The sequence below is a fragment of the Pogona vitticeps genome, chromosome 1, assembly GCF_051106095.1.
Source record: "Pogona vitticeps strain Pit_001003342236 chromosome 1, PviZW2.1, whole genome shotgun sequence".
In the NCBI taxonomy this organism is placed as follows: domain Eukaryota; kingdom Metazoa; phylum Chordata; class Lepidosauria; order Squamata; family Agamidae; genus Pogona; species Pogona vitticeps.
This window is the reverse complement of record NC_135783.1, coordinates 1,131,447-1,151,535: the sequence shown is the minus strand read 5'-3', so window position 1 is coordinate 1,151,535 and position 20,089 is coordinate 1,131,447. Positions and strand designations below refer to the sequence as shown.

General features: G+C 55.7%; 1 protein-coding gene across 1 annotated transcript in view; it reads right to left on the bottom strand.

Moving 5' to 3' along the window:
• Positions 1 to 1,143: 1,143 nt before the first annotated feature.
• Positions 1,144 to 20,089, bottom strand: part of GAREM2 (GRB2 associated regulator of MAPK1 subtype 2) — a 30,784-nt gene continuing 11,838 nt past the window's right edge. The window contains exons 3-6 of the mRNA XM_072985768.2: positions 11,224 to 11,354; positions 8,015 to 9,220; positions 4,194 to 4,357; positions 1,144 to 3,123 (exon numbers count right to left, since the gene is read on the bottom strand). Coding sequence (XP_072841869.2) covers positions 2,271 to 3,123; positions 4,194 to 4,357; positions 8,015 to 9,220; positions 11,224 to 11,354 — 2,354 coding nt within the window. The 3' untranslated portion in view covers positions 1,144 to 2,270. The remainder of the gene's footprint in view (positions 3,124 to 4,193; positions 4,358 to 8,014; positions 9,221 to 11,223; positions 11,355 to 20,089) is intronic.

Below are 20,089 nucleotides of genomic sequence, written 5' to 3'. Positions count from 1 at the left end.
CAACAGCAGCAGCAACACTGGCGAAAAAGCTGCTGTTTCTGGGTCCAGAGCCCACTCCGCCTTCATCTCCATAAGAAGAGAATTTCTGACAATAAATCCTCGTGCCTGGTTCTGTCAAGGGATCCCTGGTGGTTTCTTGAAGTTGCTGCCTGAAGCATACCTGGCCCGGGGGGGGGGGCGCGATTCCTCCTCTCGTGGAACAGCCTCAGTGGCAAGAGGCCCTTTTCTCTAAGGGACACCCTGGGGTGGGATGATGAAGCCCCTCCAGCGGATTCTGAGAGGGGTGGGTGGGAAACGCCCCTGGTGGGTTGGGCCATGGGAGGGGGGAGCTGGGTGTCCCGGTTGGGCAGCCCTGTTGTCTTCTTCTGGGGTGTGTTGGGGTGTGGGTGTCCCGTTTCCCCCTCAGCCCTCCAAATGCCTCTTTTGCCAACTCCACAGGATTTGCAGCTGGGGGGCCGAGAAGGATTCTCCACTAGCTAGGACAGCCCCCCCCCAGTCTCCTTCCGTCCTTAACCATCCGTCACCTCTCTCCCAGCCTTCTGCACCTCTGGTCCTGGCCTCCCCCTCCCAAAAAAGGTGCTTCCCACCTGGTTTTCTGAGATCTGGAAGAGAGAGACTCTTCTTAACGCAAGAGCAACGGTGGGCTCAGCCAGGCTATGCCCACCCGACGGTGATCCTCTCACTTCGGGTGGAGGTCCTTGATGGCCGTGTCCTCACCCAGACCGGATCCTGCCCTTTGCTTTTGGTGGGGCGGCGGGGAGTTGGGACAGCTCGGAAGGGCTGTTTCTGTGGGTGGGGTTGGGCCCGCCTTGCAGCACGCAGGTCACCTGGCTGTGCAGAGGGACTTTAGGACCTGCGTGCGGCCTCCTCCTGCGCCAGGTGCCGTGGCGGGTCCCCCCAGGTGAGCTCCGAGTGTCGGGAGAAGGCGGCCAGAGGTCGCTTCCACTAGAAGACGGTGGGCTTCTGAGTCCAGCAACAGGGAGGTGCTCCGGCCCTGGCGCCCAGCAGGGTGGTTGCCCAGAAACTCTCCCCCCCCCGCCGCCCATAGGAATGAGGCATGTGAGAGAGAAGGGAGGCTGAGCCAGCTTCATGGGTCTCTTCTAGCCCCCCCTCCCAAATCGCCCCCCTGGAAGGCTTGCACTCTTTTTATTACTACTGTATTAAATAGGCTGGTTTATTTGTCTATGGCAGTGATTAGAGAAAGAAGCAAATGCAAACTCTTCTCTAGGCAAGAGCGGGAGGCGAGCTCCCCCCCCCCCGACCTCCGGGTGCTAAAAACCACCGGCGCATTACAGAGCAAGGGAGCGCCGGTCCTCCTCCTCCGAGGAAGTGAAAGAAGCTGCAAGTGACACGAGTGGAGCCCCCCCCAAGGGAGGCAGGGAGGGAGGGGGGCGGCTGGCAAGAGCCAGGCTGCGAGGACCCAGCCTGGAGTTGGGCTGGGGGTGCGCGGGGGGGGGGGAGATTAGTAGGACGCCCGGAGACCCTGATGGGAGAGGGGGGCTTGAACGTCTACCTCTGGCGCTCAAGTGTCGCGGAGGAGAGAGAGCATCCCAAAGGCCTCTTCTGGCTCCAGGTGCCTGGGAGCCCCCCCCCAAAAAAATCCCTCCATGAGCCCAGGAAGGGCGGGAGTAGAGTGGGGGGGGGGCAAAAAGGCCTTTCCAAACCTGGCCCCTACCGGTCCTGTCCTGGGCCCCCCTCCCCTCCCAGGGAGAGAGCGAGAGTTCCGGGGAAGCGCAGGAAACCCCAAACTCTCCCGGAGAAAGGGGGCGCCGCTGCAAGAAGCGAGGTTGGCTCTGAGAAGTCCCCCCCCCATGGCCCCAGGCGGGGTGGGGGTGGCAGCTCCCTCGGCCCCCCTCCAGGCAAAGCAGGGGCGCCCTGATCTCCCCGCGCCGCTCCAGGTGGCCTCTTAGGGGATGCGGCTCTCTCTCTCTCTCTCTCTCTCTCTCTCTCTCTCTCTCTCTCTCTCTCTCTCTCTCTCTCTCTCTCTCTCTCTCTCACACACACACACACACACACACACACACACACACACACACACACACACACACACACACACACACACACACACACACACACACACACACACACACACACACACACACACACACACACACACACACACACCGTCTCCGTTCTCGCTCTCCTTCCCCCCCCGCTCCCTCCGCTGTCCCGGGCTCCCATCTGCAAGTCCTCCGGCCGGCCTCTGGCGAAGATGGGGTGGGTGGGTCACCCGGTCGTCCCTCCCAGTCCTCCCTCCCTGCGGGCCGGCCCTAGATCTTGGGCCTCCATCCCTTGATGAACTGGACGATCTTCTTGACCTGGAGCTTGGTCAGGCGGAAGTCCTCGGCCAGGATGGCCTCGCTCAGCTGGACGAAGAGGCTGCCGTCGATGCGCTCGCGGGCGAACCCGCTGACCACGTCCTCGGAGAGGCCGATGAAGCGCAGGCAGCGGGAGACCCCCTCCAGCGAGAGCGCCGACAGGTCCGCCGGGGGCTGCCAGGGCGAGCCGTCCCCGTTCGGACGCCCGGCCCGGGGGGGCGCCCCCGACACAGACGCCGACCCCTCCGACCCCCCCGGCGCCCGGTGGAGGCGCCCCGCCGGCCGGAGCAGCAGCCCCTCGTCCGGCTCGAAGGGGGGGTCCCCCTCGGGGGAGGAGGACGCGGGGGAGGCGAAGGGGCAGCCCCCCGAGGAGAGGGGGTCCGAGGGCTCCCCCTCGAAGGGCGGCGGAGGAGGAGGTGGAGGGGAGGCCGAGCGCCGGGCCCAGGCCCCCGCTTCCGGCCACTCGGCGGCCCCGGCGGAGGGCGGGCTGGACGGCTTGGCGAAGGGGTTCAGCGCCCCGAAGGGGGCGAAGCGCTGGTGGGGCGGGGGCGGCTTCGGGCGGGGGCCGCCCCCGCGGGAGCTCGGGAGGGCGGGGGCCTCGCTGCCGGAGCCCCGCTCGCTGGAGGGCCACGGGTCGGACCACGACGGGGGCGGCGGACACGGCGGGGGCGGCAGGGCCGGGGGGCTGGTGGCCAGCGGGCGGCGGGCGGTCTCCACCGCCTGGCAGTCCCCCCAGGGGCACGGGTAGCAGTAGAGCGAGTAGGCGTCCGGCGACGGGGAGGCGCTCCCGCTCCGCGGTTTCGACCTGCAAGGGAGGGAAGCACACGGGGTGGCGTGTCAGTGCCCAGGAGGGCATCGGGGTCTGTGTGTGTGTGTTGGGGGGGTCCATCGGAGAAACTTGCTCAGAGTCAACCCCGGAGGCTGGAGCCACTTTTGCCTCACCCACCTTTAAGACGAACCTGCCCCCCCCCCTGGGCCGCCTGGGGGCTCCCCCCCCCCCGTCTTCTGCTCACCAAGCCCAGAGGAAACAGCAAAAGCCAAGGGTGGGCGGCTCAGGCGCCACCCCATCCTGCTGAAAGCAATTTCTCCTCACCACATAATTCTGCAAGGGACACTTTGCTCTCCCCACCACCACCACCAGGAACTGAGGAGGAATGGAAGGCTGAGTCAAACCTGAGCTGGGATCGGACTCAGGTGGGCAGAGGCTTGACTGCAGCGTTGCGGCTGAACCTATGCTGCACCACCAGGCTGCTTTTTGCTCTCCCTGGAGACTTAGGCTGCCTTAGACGGAGAGCCAAGGGTTGTTTTTTTTTTTTTTTTTTGAACTTTCTCTGGCTCTGAGGGACCCTGGGAGCAACCCTGGGTGAAATTTCACACCGGCTGCTTCATCCCCTGGGAAGGCCCATCTCTCCGTCTTCAGCATCCCTCCTGCATTAACCCCTGCAGCCATGCACCTGCAGCATGGGACCTTAGGATCCCCCTTTTTTTCCCCTTCCCCTTTCCTTCCCCCTCCCCACCTTTTTGCATCCTGCCGGATGAAGAGGGTATTCTGCCAAAACATTGCACATTGTGTGTGTGTGTGTGTGTGTGAAACTGTGTGCCCACTTGGTTGCATTTTTAAACATGTCAAGGAACCGCTGGACAGCTCCACAGTCACCCTAATGGGTGGTGCCTTGGCAGTGCATCCGTCCCTGGGCCTCCAGTGGCTACCTAGGGCCTCAGGCGGGGCTGCGCCGTGGGGCCCAGAGCGGCCCCGAATGCAAGCAAGCTTCTTCTGACACACACACACACACACACACACCAGCTGAGCTGCGCAGAAAGCCCTTCGGGACCCTCCTTCCTTCCTTCCTTCCCTCCCTCCTTTGGGTCACTCACACATCATGGATTCCAGACGAGTAGAAGGAGAGGGTGGCGCTGGGGGAGGACGTGGCCTGGAGCCTAGGGAAGCGCACCGGCACCGGCGGACTGGAGGTGGCCGAGGTGTGGCCCCCCCGCGGCGGCACTGGTGGGGCGACCAGGAGGCGGCACTCCTCTCTCACCTGGAAGAGACAGCGGGGGTGGGGGGGCAGAAGGAAGACCCGTCACCGTCATCCTGTGCTGGGACGAACACCTTCCCCCGTCCTTGGAATCCCAAGGTCACCTGGGAGGTGGGCTGAAATGGGCCAGGAGCCGATGCGCGGGCGCACTGGAGCCCTGGGCTAAAGCTGAGCTCCCTCTGCCAGGTGTGTTTGAACAATGGCCCCCAGCATTCCCTAGGCAGGTGTGCCCAAAAATACCCATCTGCATTCACCTTGCGCTGGAGAAGAGGCCACCGATCCCTTTAGAAAAATGCACAATCTTGAAACCACACTTTTCCAACCTCGCAACAGGAATTGCAGGGGAAGGGGAACGGGCGGGGCGGGGGGAGCTGGGTGGGACCTGCCATCCCCACCCCATCAGGTGCTGTTGTGACTCCCGGCAGCCCCCAGCGAGCATGACTCTTGGCAAGGGGTCACGGGAGTAGCACTCCAGGAACCGCTGGAACAAAGCTTAGAAGTAAACTAGCCACAAATACTTATGGGCGGTAGCAAGTCATGTAACACGGAACCATCAAGTTACAGTAAAGGTAATACTGTACAGGAAGTAATTAGAAAGCTGGCTTTCAAATGTAATCAGTAATGTTTTCTAATTATCTACAGAAGTCACCTCTAAAGAGTTTTTAAAGATACTTTAGGGACCTTTTGGATAGGAGTTTTTTTTCAGGTTTTATGCCCTTTTCCTATCAGTCCTAAGCGGTAAGAGGAATATCCTTTGGTATTGTGCGGTTGTTGTAAATAATATTTGCGAGGTGCAATATCAAAATTGGGCACAAGAAGGAACCTCCTAGGATTCCTCTGCATTTCTCTGGTCCCCTGATTCTGGCAACACAATTCATTAAGTACACATAACACTATGAATAATTTGCAAGGCTTAATAAAAGAGATAATGCTGGAAGATGAGACTCCCGGATCAGAAGGCAAATAGCTACTAGAGAACAGAGTATGAAGCAACCAGATTAAAACCCAACGGATTTTGAGTTCACCAAGGGACACAAGGCAAAAGAAAGGTCTTGGCTACATGACGCATATCACTGATACACAGAATGTGTGAAACTACAAATCAAAGTAATGGTTGTTGTGGGTTTTTCGGACTCTTTGACCGTGTTCTGAAGGTTGTTCTTCCTAACGTTTCGCCAGTCTCCGTGGCCAGCATCTTTCCAACTTGCAGGAAAAGGCCACCCCTCCCAGATCTGGTTGGTCTGAAGTCCTTAGAAGTAGATTCTCTGGCCCTCCTTTGGGGGGTGGTGTTCTGGCACCACTTGCGGCTTGCCACGCAGGTGGCAGGGCACACACCACCCATCAGCCAGTGACACGGCCTTCTTCCGGTGACCTTGACTGGCTCCCATCCCGGGCGGTGCTGTGGGGATTCACGCTCCTGCTTCCTGGTGGCCCCTCAGTAGGCACACCAGCCCACTGAGTTAGAGCACTTTAAAGGGTTAGTAGAATGAGGTCCCTTTCTGGACATTCCCCGGGCATGACTCCTTAGGTAGCTTTCCAGACCTACCAGGAAGATGTCATCAGCTGTGAGAAAACCCCAAGGATTGAGGGCCTCTTAGGTAAGGGGAAACAAAACAAGAGACCTCACCTTGCTGACAAAGGTCTGCATAGTCAAAGCTATGGTTTTTCCAGTACCAATCTATGGAAGTGAGAGCTGGACCATAAAGAAAGCTGACCGCCGAAGAATGGATGCCTTTGAACTGTGGTGCTGGAGGAGGCTCTTGAGGGTCCCCTGGACTACAAGGAGAACAAACCTATCCATTCTGAAGGAAATCAACCCTGAGTGCTCACTGGAAGGACAGATCCTGAAGCTGAGGCTCCAATCCTTTGGCCATCTCAAAAGAAGAGGTGGCCAAAGGATTGGAGAAGACCCTGATGTTGGGAAAGTGTGACGGCAAGAGGAGAACGGGATGAGAGAGGACGAGATGGATGGACAGGGTCACCGAAGCGACCAACATGAATTTGACCCAAGTCCGGGAGGCAGTGGAAGACAGGAGGGCCTGGCGTGCTCTGCTCCATGGGGTCACGAAGAGTCAGACATGACTTAAAGACTAAACAACAACACGGTAGGAGGAAGAACATGCCCTAAAACAAGCTGGATATGAAATTCTGTTTCAAAATACTGACATACTAGACAACATCAGCAATCATTATGTTAGACTGCACAGGGAAGCCACTGAAATCCATAAACACCAGCAGAGCTTCAACAAAAAAGAAGAAAGTAAAACTCAACAAAACCTGGCTCCCAGCATTGAAAAATACAGCCTGCAAAAGGTCAATGAACTACCCAGACACAAGGACCAGTGATCACTGCACACAAAGATCAGCTAAGGACACCCACCAATCACAGTGACAGATCATCTCTTCCCCTTATCACAACAATACACCCACACACACAAAAACCACACTGATCACCATAATCACCCAATCTCCTGAAAAGGACAAAAGTTGATCCCACAGCTATCAATACTCAAGTACAGTATTTAACAAACTGCAACAGAGCACAGACAGAGTTCTGATTCCGGTCCTCTGAAGATGCCGGCCACAGAGACTGACAGAAGGTTAGGAAGAACAACCTTCAGAACATGATCAAAGAGCCCGAAAAACCCACAGCAACCATAGAAAGAAGAACTTCACACCTCCAATAAATTAAAACAAAATCTCTCAGGAAAAAGACTGAAGCTGGAAGGTGAAATTCCAGAAGAGGGGGTGTAGATTTGCAAGGGCCAGAACAGAAAACCAGAGTGGTAGCTATCCTGATGTGGCAAATGCTGGGAAAGGGGAGGGCAGGCTGGGACCCTGAACAGGTGCACCTCATGCGGCACCATTTCAGGGCGGAGCCCACTTGTTCTTCTTCCACTGCAGATGCAAAGCAACGTGTGACCTCAAAGCATTAAGGTGTGATATATAACCACCACCACCACCCTTTTCCTCCAGGGAGATGTTGAGGTGGCAAAAGGCTTGTCGCACTTATTCGGTTTTGAACCAGGGGTACGACCTGTCCCCTCGAACAAGATGTTAGCCCCAGGAGAGAGAGAATGACAATCCCCACCAATGACAAATATTCTTTGGGTATGGAGTGGCCTGTCCAGGGCGAAGGGCCATCCAGCGGCCAACCCTCTTGGCTGGCCTCCTCTCTGTAGCCCCAACTGCCTCTTTGGAGGGACGGGCGCTCCTAGTCTGCCAAGAGTCCTCTTCCACAGGGACCCATTTCTTTCTGGGGAACTCAGCAACGGCAGGGCTACCGCCACCCCCCACCCTTTTTGGGGGTACCTCCGCTGCAAACCTCCTCCCACTCATGAAGGACGCTTGGGTCTTAATGTTCAAACAGATTCACTGTTCAATGTGCCGTCTGCCTCTAAGCAGAAATCCCCAGGGATGGAAAGACATTTGTTTCCTGGGTGATAGCCCCCCCCAAATGACGATGGGAGTTGTTGTTCAATGTCCACGTGTTTCCCATCTGGGGGGGGCCAGGGTCTGGCCCCCGCACAGGATCCATCCTGCTAAGCGAGGGGAGCATCTCCCCCTCCTTCCCCAAGAATCCTTGCTTGGGTTTTGTTTTGCCCTGCCCAGCATCCTCAGTTCCTGACCAACACTGGACCCCCCCCCCGATCTACTTACTGCATCAGATTTGGGGGGAACTGGGGGCGGAGCATCCCCCATGGGCTCCTCCCTCAGCAGGCCCTGACGGCGCGGGGAACCCAGGGGCGAGGCGAGGCTGGCGAAGGAGATGAGGTCCCGCTTGTGCGCGCTCTCCAGTCTCACAGGGGGGCTGGTGGGTTCCGCATAATTGTCAGCGTTCTGATTGGGCCAAAGCTCCTCGTAGGGGAGCTCCTGAGTCCGGAACATGGGCTCAGCCCAGTCGGGGGTGGTGTATTCTCGCTCAGAGTCCAGGGTTTCAGAGAAAAAGGTAGACTGCTCCTGGCGAGAGGGGAGCACTAACCGCTGGCTCTTCCCCCCCGGGGCAGAGTCCTGACACGTGGTCTCGGAGGAGGCGCTGTAGAGGCAGAGCGAGAGGTGCTGGAAGGACTGGGCCAGTTCCTCCCGGGCGTAACCCTGCAGGCACAGCCGCACGCGGCGCGGACTCGCACACTCCTCCGAGAAGTCCGGTTTGGCCTCCCGCACGGCCTTGGAGTACTCGTTGGGGTCAAAGCACTCCTGGCAGAGGGCGGCACTCTCCCGCAGCAGCTTTGCCAGCTGTGGGTCGCCGCCCCCGCGCAACGTCCCCTCCGGCAGCAGGAAGTGGGGCATGTCCGTCAGCAGGAGGAGGTGGAAGGGGGCCAGCGCCTCCCGGCGAAGGATGCAGCACAGCACCACCGTCTTGGAGATGATGCTCACCAGCTTGTAGCAGTGGCCTTCCCGGATGGTGTGCAGGTCGTAGGGGTTGCGAGGCGGCCGGCTGGGCACGGTCACGTTGACGGGCAGCCGCACCTTCTCGATGATGCTGCGGATGGTGTGCTCCCCTTCCTGCATCTGCAGCTCCAGCGGGGAGCGGGTGCTGAAGCGCCCTTTGCACTGGAAGGGCAAGCTCAGGCTCTCGTTGGTCCGGTGGTTCATGCAGATCAAGCAGGGCATCTTCCCTTTCAGCTGCTTGCCCCCGCCTCCGCCCCCGCCCCCTCCGGGGCTAGGAGCACAGCTGGCCCCGCTGCCGGCGCTGCCGGGGACCCCCGCTTTGCCCAACTTCCGCAGTAACGTGTTGAAGCGTGACTTCTCCTTGGCGGCTTTCGCACACAGGATCTCCGCCTGGCCCATGAGCGTCAGCTCATCGCCTGCGTGCAGTGTGAAATTGTAGACTTCACTATCTTCACTGAATTCGCCCGACACCACCTGAGGAGGAAAAACCACAGCTGAACAAGGACAGCGTTCCTCAAAAGAAGGGTGGTTGCCAGACAGGCAGCAACTCCCCTCCCTTGGATATTGAGGGTAAAGCCCTTCGGAGGTCAACAAAGGCAAGGTGGGCTATTTAGAAAGGAAAGCCGGTAAACTCATTGGTAATGTCGCTTTAAAATCACTGCTTTGAAACTATGAGTTAGAGCCATCAATGACTCAATTGCCTCAAAATAAAAAAAAAAAAGCAGGAAGCAGGGAGCTTTTCTTCCTAGGCATGCAGATTTTGTTGTATCAATGTATTTGTTCTGTTTTAAATCAGCTGGAGTTCCAGGTCACTTGCTTCTGCACAGGGCAACAACAACGTTACTTAAAAAAAAAAGCTTAACTTGTAAACCCTTTGCCAAAATGTCCCCAAAGTTGGCACAGAGCAAAAGCGAGATATCTGCTACCGATGTGCTAAATTTAGTGCTGATCCGAGGTGCAGGTTCATAAGTTACAATTGTTTGATTCTGGTACGCCTCTTTTTTGATTTGGTTTACGGAATGATGAATGCTGCCGCCGCACAATATCCATAATTTTCTCTGTAGGGAAAGCAAATTCACCTGTGGCAGTTGTTCTCAGTAGGGTGTGTGTTGCAAACAACCTCACCTACAGCACACATGACTGCACATCAGGGTTTTTCCCCCAGGCTCCATCTTCATCCTGGCGCTAGTGGAAGGCTCTTCGGCATCCCTGGGGGCATTTTTTCCAAGCGCCTTGTGCCTCAGCTGCCAGTAACCATGCAGCAAGACATCTCAGGAGTTGAGAGGCTGGTGCTCCACTCCCTACACTGCTCTAAAGAAGCCCTGTGGCCCCAACGGCATCCTGCCTGTAGCACTCTCGCCAGCCCCCCTCCTGCATCTTGGCTTCCTCAGGCACCAGCACGGCACCAGTGCAACACGACTCTCCCCCCCCCTTGTCCTCAGCTAAGGAGCCCCAGGGCCTGCTTGGAAACAGGCATAAGGGATTTAACCAAGGAGTATAAAAGCTGCCTCTCCCGCATGAGAAAAAACATGCTTCCACCGCCATGGCCCAAAGATCTGGCTCCCTCCCGGGGAAGACCCACAGGGAGCCCGGGCCTTCCCAAAGTCTGCATGGAGTGCCCTGAGACCAGGCCACCTTAATTTGGGGGGAGAGGGTGAGTTTGGCCATGGCGATCCTGGCCATGCTCTCTAGGGGACCCCCTGAGCTCCGAGCCAGAGGGTGGTCAGTGTGTGCACGCCCACGGCCATCTGCCTGAGACCTCCAGACCAGCGTGGTGGGGGGAGAGGGGTCCCTCCCTGATCCCTGATCGGGTGGCCTGCTTTCAGCCCCACGGGCCAGACATTCTGCAAGTTCTGCTCAAAATGGCCGAGCCGAATGCCTTCTTCTTCCCAGACAGCCCTTCTGGAGGGAGGAAAGAAGAAAGGAAGGAACAGGAGTTCAAGACCAGGGTGCGGTCTGAGAGAAGGTCCACAACGGGACACTCCGATGGGCAGACGACATGCCAGTTTGGGGGAATTTCCCGCAGGTCAAATTCCGCTGAATTATTTAATTCGACTTAATCAAAAGAGACACTTGTGGCTTTCACAAAACAGATGATTAAATTGGCTTTGAGAGCAAGACCTTCGGCAGCTGAAAAGGAAGGCGCCCCTGCCTCTTCTCTGGACAGAGGCTGTTTCCAGTGTGTTTCTGGCAGCTGAGAGGAAAGATCTTAACGGCAACCCTCTCTTTAAAAAGCTGCCTCGGTTTTTGCGCAGCACCACTATTTCAGAAACCTGTTTTCCCCACCGAACCGTCATCATTTCTGTTCCTCTTTTGCTTTGCTCCTCAAAAGGGTCAACACGCAAACAAGGTTGCCCAAAGTCGGTATTCGAACCTGGCCCGTACAATGACCCTCTCCCTCTTGAAGGGGGAGAATGGGGGTGGCTTCCTTGCCCCCCCTTGAGCGTCCGGCGCCCCCCTGCTGCAACCCCGCTTACCTTGACGCTGAAGGTGATGGCCTCCATGACGAAGACCCGGTCCGGGAAGATGCTGGCCACCTCCTCCACGCTGTTGAAATACTGCACGGGCTCCCGGAGGTCCCTGTCCTGGTCCAGCAGCTTGAACTTCCCTGCAGGATTGGAACCCAAAACACACCCCTTGAGTGAGTGGAGGTCCTTGCTGACCCAATAGCTGCCTTGCCTCCTTCTCCAGCCATCCAGGCGACTGATCTGAGGGGCCGGCAGGGAACAGAACAGGGAGAAGCCGCTCTTTGGCCAGGCTTGACCCAGAGACCCTCCGGCCCAGTTGGCTGCCTCTGGCCGTGGTCCGCCCGTGGTCTGAAGGAAGCTCTGACGGGGGCCGGGACATGGTGGGCAACACGGTCTGTTTTCAGCACCTTGTGATGCCAGATGTTCTGCCCTGAACATCTGGAGGCTTTTTCGGGGGGGGGATAAGTCACAGGGAGAGCAGCCCTCAACCTCTTTGGCCAACTTGGCCAAAGGTGCTTTTTCTGGAATGCAAGAGAACAGCAAAGACTCCGTGAACTCCATCCTGGCACCTTGAGTTTCTGGCTGCAGGTTTCACACAGAGGTTGTTACACAGGGTTTATCCCTCCTCGGTCTGAAATCTACCGCCCTTTCATTTCATAGGGGTGACGATGGACCCCTCCGGCTCCATCAACCAGAGAGCCCCACTAATATTCAGAGAGGGAGTGGAACACTCTTCTCTCTCTCTCTCTCTCTCTCTGTTTCTGCCACACATACCTCTGTGTGAAGGTTCGCTTTTTCTCTTCCTCCCATCCAGGCATCACCCTCCCTGTCTTGCCCCTGGGCTCCAGGACCCTGATCCAGGGTCGCAGCTGCAAGAACAAAGGCCACCCCGCCAACCTACACACTGCATGAGGGACCCTGGCCCCTTTCTCCTCTCCGACCATTCACTCAAGCCAGGATTTGGCCCTGAAGCAGAGCTTGCCTGTACTGAATCCAGCTCACTTCCCATGCTGGAACCTTGGGCCAAAAGGCAAGGCTGCATCTGAGTATACTCAGAGTAAAAGGTTCGGCCAGAGACGTTAGCCTTCGGGGCAGCAACAGGATGAACAATGAGCAGCCGGGGGGGGGGGGAGCGTATATAGTGGGCAGGGGCGAAGGCCATCTTGGGAAGCCCAAGCCCTTCACTTAGGGATCAGGGGAAAGGCTCTCTGTAGACCCTCAGAGGCACACTTGACAACTCCACCCCGTCGAAGAACCAGGAGGCTTAAGGAACCAAGTGGCTCTCCCACCTGTGACAGAGGGCGGGCAGAGACCCCGGGAACCCCCCTTTTTACATGCTCTGTGGCCCTCTTAGTATTGCGGAAAGGCTTTGGGGCAAGCCTCATGAAACGTGGCTTCCGAGCGCCACGGACGTGGGTGTGGAGCCAATGCAAAGCGTTCCTGTAGCCTCCCTTTGTCTTCTGCACGGGTCTCTGGTGCGAGAGCTGCAGCCGCCGCAGCCAGCGTCACTGGCCTGGCGAGATCCCATCCGTTATCTGGAGAGGGGAAGGCTGCCTGATTCCACCCAAAACCATTTCCCAGTCAGGTCCCTGGAGGGAGGGAGGAAGGGAGGGAGAGAGGGAGGGAGAGACCCCAGACCCAAGACCCCCATGACCTCCGGGAAGGGAGAGAGGGAAGGCAAGAGGAGCTGCAGTCAAGCGCTTCCCAATCGATCAGAGCTGGCTCCGAAGCTGGCTGACCCTCCGACAGAGTGGACGCAGCCCGATGGCCAGCGAGCCCTGACAGGAGGGGCTCTCCAGGGGGTGGGGGCTTCAGGGTGCCTGCTCCCCAGCAATGTCAGGAATCTCTTCCCCCCCCACCCCAAATGCCATATCCAGGAGCATTTTGTTCCAAAAAGAGGACATTTTTCATCTGCCGTCACCAAACCTGTAGGTCAAAGCTACCCCAGGGGACCCCAACCCACTCCGCTGATGTCCCAAACACCGTTATTACAAGATGTAATGGACGAGGAGGGGCCCTTCTCCTCCGACCCTTCCAGGGAACAAAGACACTTAAGCCCAATCCATGTTTGTTCTCACAAGTTTGGGGTTTAAAGGGCCACTTCCAAGGCTCCTTGGTGGGGAAGAGACTCGAATTCAGGCCTCCCCAGTCCATACCTTCTGTTATGCCACACTGATTGGAAGGTCCCAGAAACAAACAGTGCCTGAACCCCCCCCCAAGGCAGAAAAAGACCTCAGTGAGGACTAGAATCCTGCTAAGATCAACAGTGCCAGTTGCCTACGGCAAAATCAGGTGCAAACTCACAGCTCTCTTTTCCCAGCAAATGTCCTTCCCACCTGCAGCTTCAGGAGACCAAGGCTTTGTGGGGCTGCCCGGAATACTCTTTGTACATGCTCGGCATCCTTAACAGACAGACAGAATGTTAAAAGGGGTGGGGGCAGGTTTGTAGGTGGCCAAAGGTGTGTTGGGGGGGAGAGGAAGAAGCAGCTCCTCCCCACCCCTGGCCTGACTTGACCCCCTTCTTCGAAACAATTGGAGTTTAATTCAGTTCAACCACGTTCACAAGTGCTGTGCTGAGGAAGACTAAAGGGGGGCCTTCTAGAACGGGGGGGGGGGGTTCCAAGCGAAAAACATTCAGTTCCTCCACCGGCCTACCTCGCAGGGTTGCTGAGGAGGAGAACAGCCAGCGACTGACGAAGCGGAGGAACCCATCAATCACTCACTCTTAACATCTCGGATGTCCCTTAAGTCACCCCGGTCGCGAAGAGGATTAAAAAAAAAACACTTTCTCTTCCGGCTGGCTTTTCCTCAGTGACCAGTGGCCTGAGGGAAGGGGGGGGGTCTTCTCTAAAGGGATTGTTATTGACCATTTTCAATATATAAACATATATGTCAAATTATATAAAATAAGCCAAATAAAATGGAGTCTGAATTTTATAGCCATGAACACTCAGCACAGAGATCTCGTAGAAAGAAGTGTCAGCAGGTGTGCTTGACGCTGGAAGACACCTCTTCAAGGTGAAGATGATGTAATCATCTCTGACAACCGATTGGACAATGATTGTATACATAGACATTTGAGACAACTCCGGGAGGCCGTGGAAGACAGGAGGGCCTGGCCTGCTCTGGTCCTTGGGGGGGGTCACAAAGAGTCGGACACGACTTAACGACTAAACAACAACAACACCAAATGGCTTCCTCCCTTGGCTAATGATGCTGCTGCTGCTGCTGCATATGAATGGAAACAGATGTAGCTGCTAGAAGTCTAGAGTCTTTGCCTAATTTTTCTTGACTGCTGGGACTGGAACAAAGAGCTTCTGGAACAGACGCTGCTAAAAACTTGCACCATCCTGATAATTTTTAATATAATTTAGTATGACTTTTAATATAATTTACTTGTCAGAGCATCTTTCCCCAGTGTCGTCTGCACAACGCACCAGATCCTCTCAAGCCAGGCTCCTCCATGTAGGAGAGAGAGAGGCCCCAAAGTCATCTACTGGACCAGGCAAGGCCTTCTCGGGGGTGGCCCCTATAAAATGATGGCATCAGCTCCCGGAGGAGCTCCGCCGGGCCCCCTCCCTGTCCTCGCCCAGGAGGCAGTTGAAAACATGGCTTTTCGGAGAGGCCTGAAAGGGGAGGCCCCGGTTGAATATCTCCTCGCCTCCAGTCTTGCCTCACTCGGAATATGGCTGTCCCATTGTTTAAGTTCCTATACCGTGTTTTTGCTATTACGATATACTGTATTTAGTTCTGTCTAGTTTGTTTTAGCTGTCTGTAGACCACTCGGAATAGGGCTTTGACACTAATAGGGCAACATAAAAATCAAAGGGATGGATGGATGGACGGACGGACGGACGGACGGATGGACAGACAGACAGATAGATAATATTTAATTCCTTTTTAAATGTTTGTGTGCTTACTGTTTTTTAGCTTTAAATATTGTCTTTTAATTGTTGTAAGCTGCCTTGGTGGGGTAAAAAGGTGGGGGTAAAAAGATTTTACATAAATAAATATGTGGATCCAAAGATGGTGCAGAGTGCCTTGAGCGTCTCGAACCAACGGAGGGCTAATCATGAAATAAAGACGTCAGGACGGCTGGAGGCCAGTCGAGGGGTCACCCTAGGCATCCCTCGGCAGTGCTCCCAAAACCTTTTAAGGCATTTCTGTCCAGCCAGCTTCTTTCCCCTTGGTTGTTCCAAGGGTGGCACCTATGCTAAACAGCTTCATACCCCCGCAGACACGATGCCTGCTCTTTGCTCCTTTTGTTGATGGGTGTCCTTCTCCAAAAGAAAGAAAGAAAGAAAGAAAGTAGGGGTGTCAGGTGGGGTTTCATCCTGAACGCTCAGCTCCAACTCTGCTTTCAAAAGGGTGATGGCTAGAAATAAAAATCAGGGCCCCTAATGGCCACACAAGGCAAGATCATCGGGCGGGCGGGGGGGGAGCATTTCTTTTGTATATTTGAGGTACAGTGTTACCGAAATTGACAGGATGTCATATTCAAAGGCTCTTTAGTCTGCTTTTACAAACAGCCTCTCTTAGGTTCCAACTACCGCCACCCCCGCCCGAGTTTTCCCCGGGGGGGGGGGGGGCTTGATCTTTCAATGATGACATACTAAGAAAATCTTCTCTTCCAGAAAGTCAGGGCTTGGTGATGCACTTCCTTTACTGGCCCCCAGATCTCTAGGGCGGGGCGCAAATATTTTAATATTTTAATAAACAAATGACCCTGCCTAAGCATCTCTTGAGCATATAATTTTTGTATACAAGTTGATTAAAGACATGATAAAAAAATGCAAAATTGGAAAGTTGGCGGTGATTCTACTGGCGTCTTACAGCTGAAGGTCAGTGATTTATTAGTGCTGGGAAGAGCAGATAGTCACAGATCACTGAATGCCTTGCTTTTCATTGTTTAATGATTATTGTTCTACAAAAGCATTGTTTAAAAAGAAAAATGGCCCAAACTCCTCCGGGCAACTTCACTGCCTGTGTTTTAGAACTTCATTTGTTACACTAAAAACGAATAAAAGACAAAAGCAATGGTTTTTACAGGCTCTTGTGTGGTTTTGCAAAAAATAAGGTATTCACCCCCAAAACTAATTTGAGTCACTTGCAAAGCGTTGCTTCCAGGACAGGCGTAGTATAGGATCGCCTGCTGGCAACTCAGACGTGAACTCTTGAGACCCTCGGATCAGGTCCCGCTGGTGCTTAGTTTTGACTTTGGCGCATGTCTTTGCCAAATTGACTTGATCTAGGACCCATTTGTTCATTTATTTATTTATTTTGGCAGCCCACAAAGCCATCCTGCAGCCCCACATTGGGTCTTAGTCCAAATGCTCCCCAAGAAGCACCTGTGGCTTTTGGTGGGTGCAGATTCTGCCTCCCCCCCCCATCGCCTCCCATGCCAAGACAACTGAGCGGGGAGGTATAAAAAGCAAAAATAATATATATAATATTATATAATAATATATATAATATATATATATAAAGTTTATTTGGAAAGGTGTCCAAGGGAAAGCTAGGAAATGTCACAGAGCAGCCCCATTCCCCCCACCAAAGGGCTCATTTTAGCCAGATTTCTTACAGGTCTTTAAATGTTTTCAGATTGTTTTTATATTTGATCGTTTTAACCATGATGTATGTTCATTTGTTCTCGTTTTTTTTAACATGGAATGTTTATACAGTGTTTTAAAATTTCGTATTTTATCTTGTGTCCCCCTATGGGGAGAAAGGAAGGCACACAGATGATTTAAATAAAAGAAAGAAATATATTTCTAAAATAATAGAGGCACTTGGATGCCAAACTTCCAGGAGCCACTCTCTGCATCCAGTTTACCGGGAGGGGGACAATTCATGGGAAAGCATTCTGTACATGCTCAGAAGACGCCTGACATAATTCCGCACTCTAGGTGCCCCGCAGACACTCGCAGGCCCGGCGCGGCTTGGAGGGGGCTCAGCCGGCCAGCCAGCCAGCCTTGGCTCCCATCCCACTGTAAGCAGGTTGCCCTGACAGGATTGCTCAGCGTCCATGACCCACAGCACAAGCACACACACACACACACACCCCGATTATACCCTTCCTCCCTTTTTAGCCCTCCTGACCCCCCCACCCCCCATGGGGGACGGTGCTGGTCCTTCCCAGCCCGGCCCTTCCCTCCGTCCACAAACCCAGGGGCTTCCTCGGTTGCTGCTCAGCAACCTCCTGCAAAGAAAGAGGTCAGTCGGGGCAAGGCAGGCACACGTGGGAGATGGGAAGACCCAAGCGGAGAAAGAGCCGCTGGGGGGGGTGGCAGGCGAGGGGGGGGGAGAAGGGGCTGGGAAGCAGGGCTGCCTCCTCCCGGCCTGTGATCCTGGAAGCAGCTGTTACCTTTCTTTGCTCTTCCCCAGGGAAGAGGTGACGGGAAAACAGGGGGTGCCAACTGGAAAGGGGCGGAGATGATGAAGTAACCTCCAGGCAGCAGCTGGGGAGAGGAACAAAGGCATTGGGGGGGGGGGGTTGCCCAGTCTGCCACCAAGCAACCCCTGCCTTTTCTCAGCCAAGACCTGGAGATTTCATGGTTAGGGACTCATCCTGAACTGGTGCAGTTCAGGCTCCTTCTCCTCTGAAAGACAGGACGCATCCCCGGTTATCCTCTCCCCTTCGGGCACAGAGCCCCGCTCAGCTCCTGGCATCCGACCAAAGCATTGGAACATGCATGTAGGGCGGGGGGTGCACGGGGTGGGGGGACCTCCTCCTGGAGAGGCAGGGGTTTGACTTGTGGGGGGGGCAAGGTTCCTGCTTGGGCCAAGCACCCCCAGTTCCTCTCCTATGGGTCGATGCCTGGGGCCTTTTGCTCTGCCTTGAACGGTCCTGAAGCTAAAGTCCAGCTTCGCCCCTCTCCGCCTCTCGCCTATGGTGGCCGCCTCACGCCCATCTGCAATCAGGACACCGAGGGGGCAAACCAGCCACCCGCCGCGGGTGCCCCTGTTCGGATGCCACTGCTGCTAAAAGCGTCCCAGCTGCCCCCCCCCCAGACTCTCTCCGTGCAGCCAACGACTGGGCCTGGGGTGGGGCCTCACCTTTCAGTGGAGGTGGGTCCCTTCGCGAGAGAAGGACGATACCCACCGGTCCGCCAGGTAGGAAGGGTGGCAGAGGCCACCCCTTTCCCCCCAGCAAGAGATCTGGCGCAGCCGCCGGGTGGAAGCTCAACAGGCCAACCTCGGGGAGGGACCCTCCTTCGGTCGGGAGAGAAGCGGAGAGAGGCAGAGCTGGAGGGGATTTCAAGGGTCCTCTACCCAAATCCAGGGCTAAAGCAGCCCCAACAGGTGGCCGTCCAACCTTTATTTTTAAAAGACACCTGCACAGAAACAGATTCTATCCCTTTTCGAAGGCCACCTGGGGGGGGTTGTTCCCTCCCCTGATGAGTCGCTCTTCCCGCCAGGAACGGCTTCCTAACATTCAGCAGGAGTCTCGGTGGCGGATCTGACCCCCCCTGCTCACGGGAGCAACAGAGAACAGGCCGGCCAGCCCTTTCTGCACCTGATGCCCTTTGGGTAGCGTCTGAAGACGGCCATCGTGTCACCTCCCAGTCTTCTCTAGGCTAAGCCTGCCGCCTTCCTTCGACTGTTCCCCACGGGGTTTGGCTTCCAGACCTTTGATCACCACCCTCCTCTGGACAGGTTCCCGTCGGGAGATTTCCTTCTTAAACTCCAGCCCCGAAAACTGGACGCCGGATTCCAACGGGAGGTCTGAACAAAGCAGAACAAAGGCCAGGATTCTTCTCGCCCTTGGCCTGGATGTGGCTGAAGAAAAGCTAGCCTTGCCTCACGGAAGAGGTTTTACTGACTCATCACACTACTGACTCGTGTTTCACGTGTAGCGAAACACCCCCCCCCCACACACACACACACACACCCAAAGTGTTGTTGGAGTTTGATCTTCCCTCCTTTCCCCCCCTCCCCAGGTATAGCGCTGGAAGCCCGTTGGGAAGACGGGGATCCAGGCCTTCCCAGGGTCACCTTCGGCCCATCCTGGCCTCTCTGCCTGGTCTACCTTGCACGGTTGCTGTGATGATAAAGGAGAGATCAGAGAAGGGCAGCCGGGGTATCTTGCTCTCTCCGGACAAAGGACAGGATCCAATAAGAGAAGGAGCCAAGGTCCCCTCTAGTAACTCTCTGGACCCCGACCAGAAGCAACGAGGCGGAAACACGAGTTGGAAAGAACTTATCCAGGGAACTCTTGAAATCCTCCAGAGACGTCAGCCTTTGCCGAGCACAGGACTAGAGGTCTCGGCTCAGTTCCTGAGACCTGCCTGGAGCCATGAAGGTGCAACAGTCAGAGTCCACACTCGTGACGAGACCCCCTGACCCCCCGTGCTATACGGACTCAGTGGGGGCTGCTCCCAAAACAGCGTGATAGGAGCCCTCCTCCGCATGGGGGTCCCAAGCTGGCCCAAGACTACTCAGGTCCTCCTGGGGCAGGAAGAAGGCCACTGGGGAGGGCATGGCCTTTGCTCTTCCTTCCTTCCTTCCTTCCTTCCTTCCTTCCTTCCTTCCTTCCTTCCTTCCTTCCTTCCTTCCTTCCATCCACCCATCCATCTTTCTATATTTTCCTTCCTTCCTTCCTTCCTTCCTTCCTTCCTTCCTTCCTTCCTTCCTTCCTTCCACCTCCTTCCTTCCTTCCTTCCTTCCTTCCTTCCTTCCTTCCTTCCTTCCTCCTTCCTTCCTTCCTTCCTTCCTTCCTTCCTTCCTTCCCTTCCTTCCACCCATCCACCCATCCACCCAATCCATCTTCTATATTTTCCTTCCTTCCTTCCTTCCTTCCTTCCTTCCTTCCTTCCTTCCTTCCATCCACCCATCCATCCTCCACCCATCCATCTTTCTATAATTAACTTCCTTC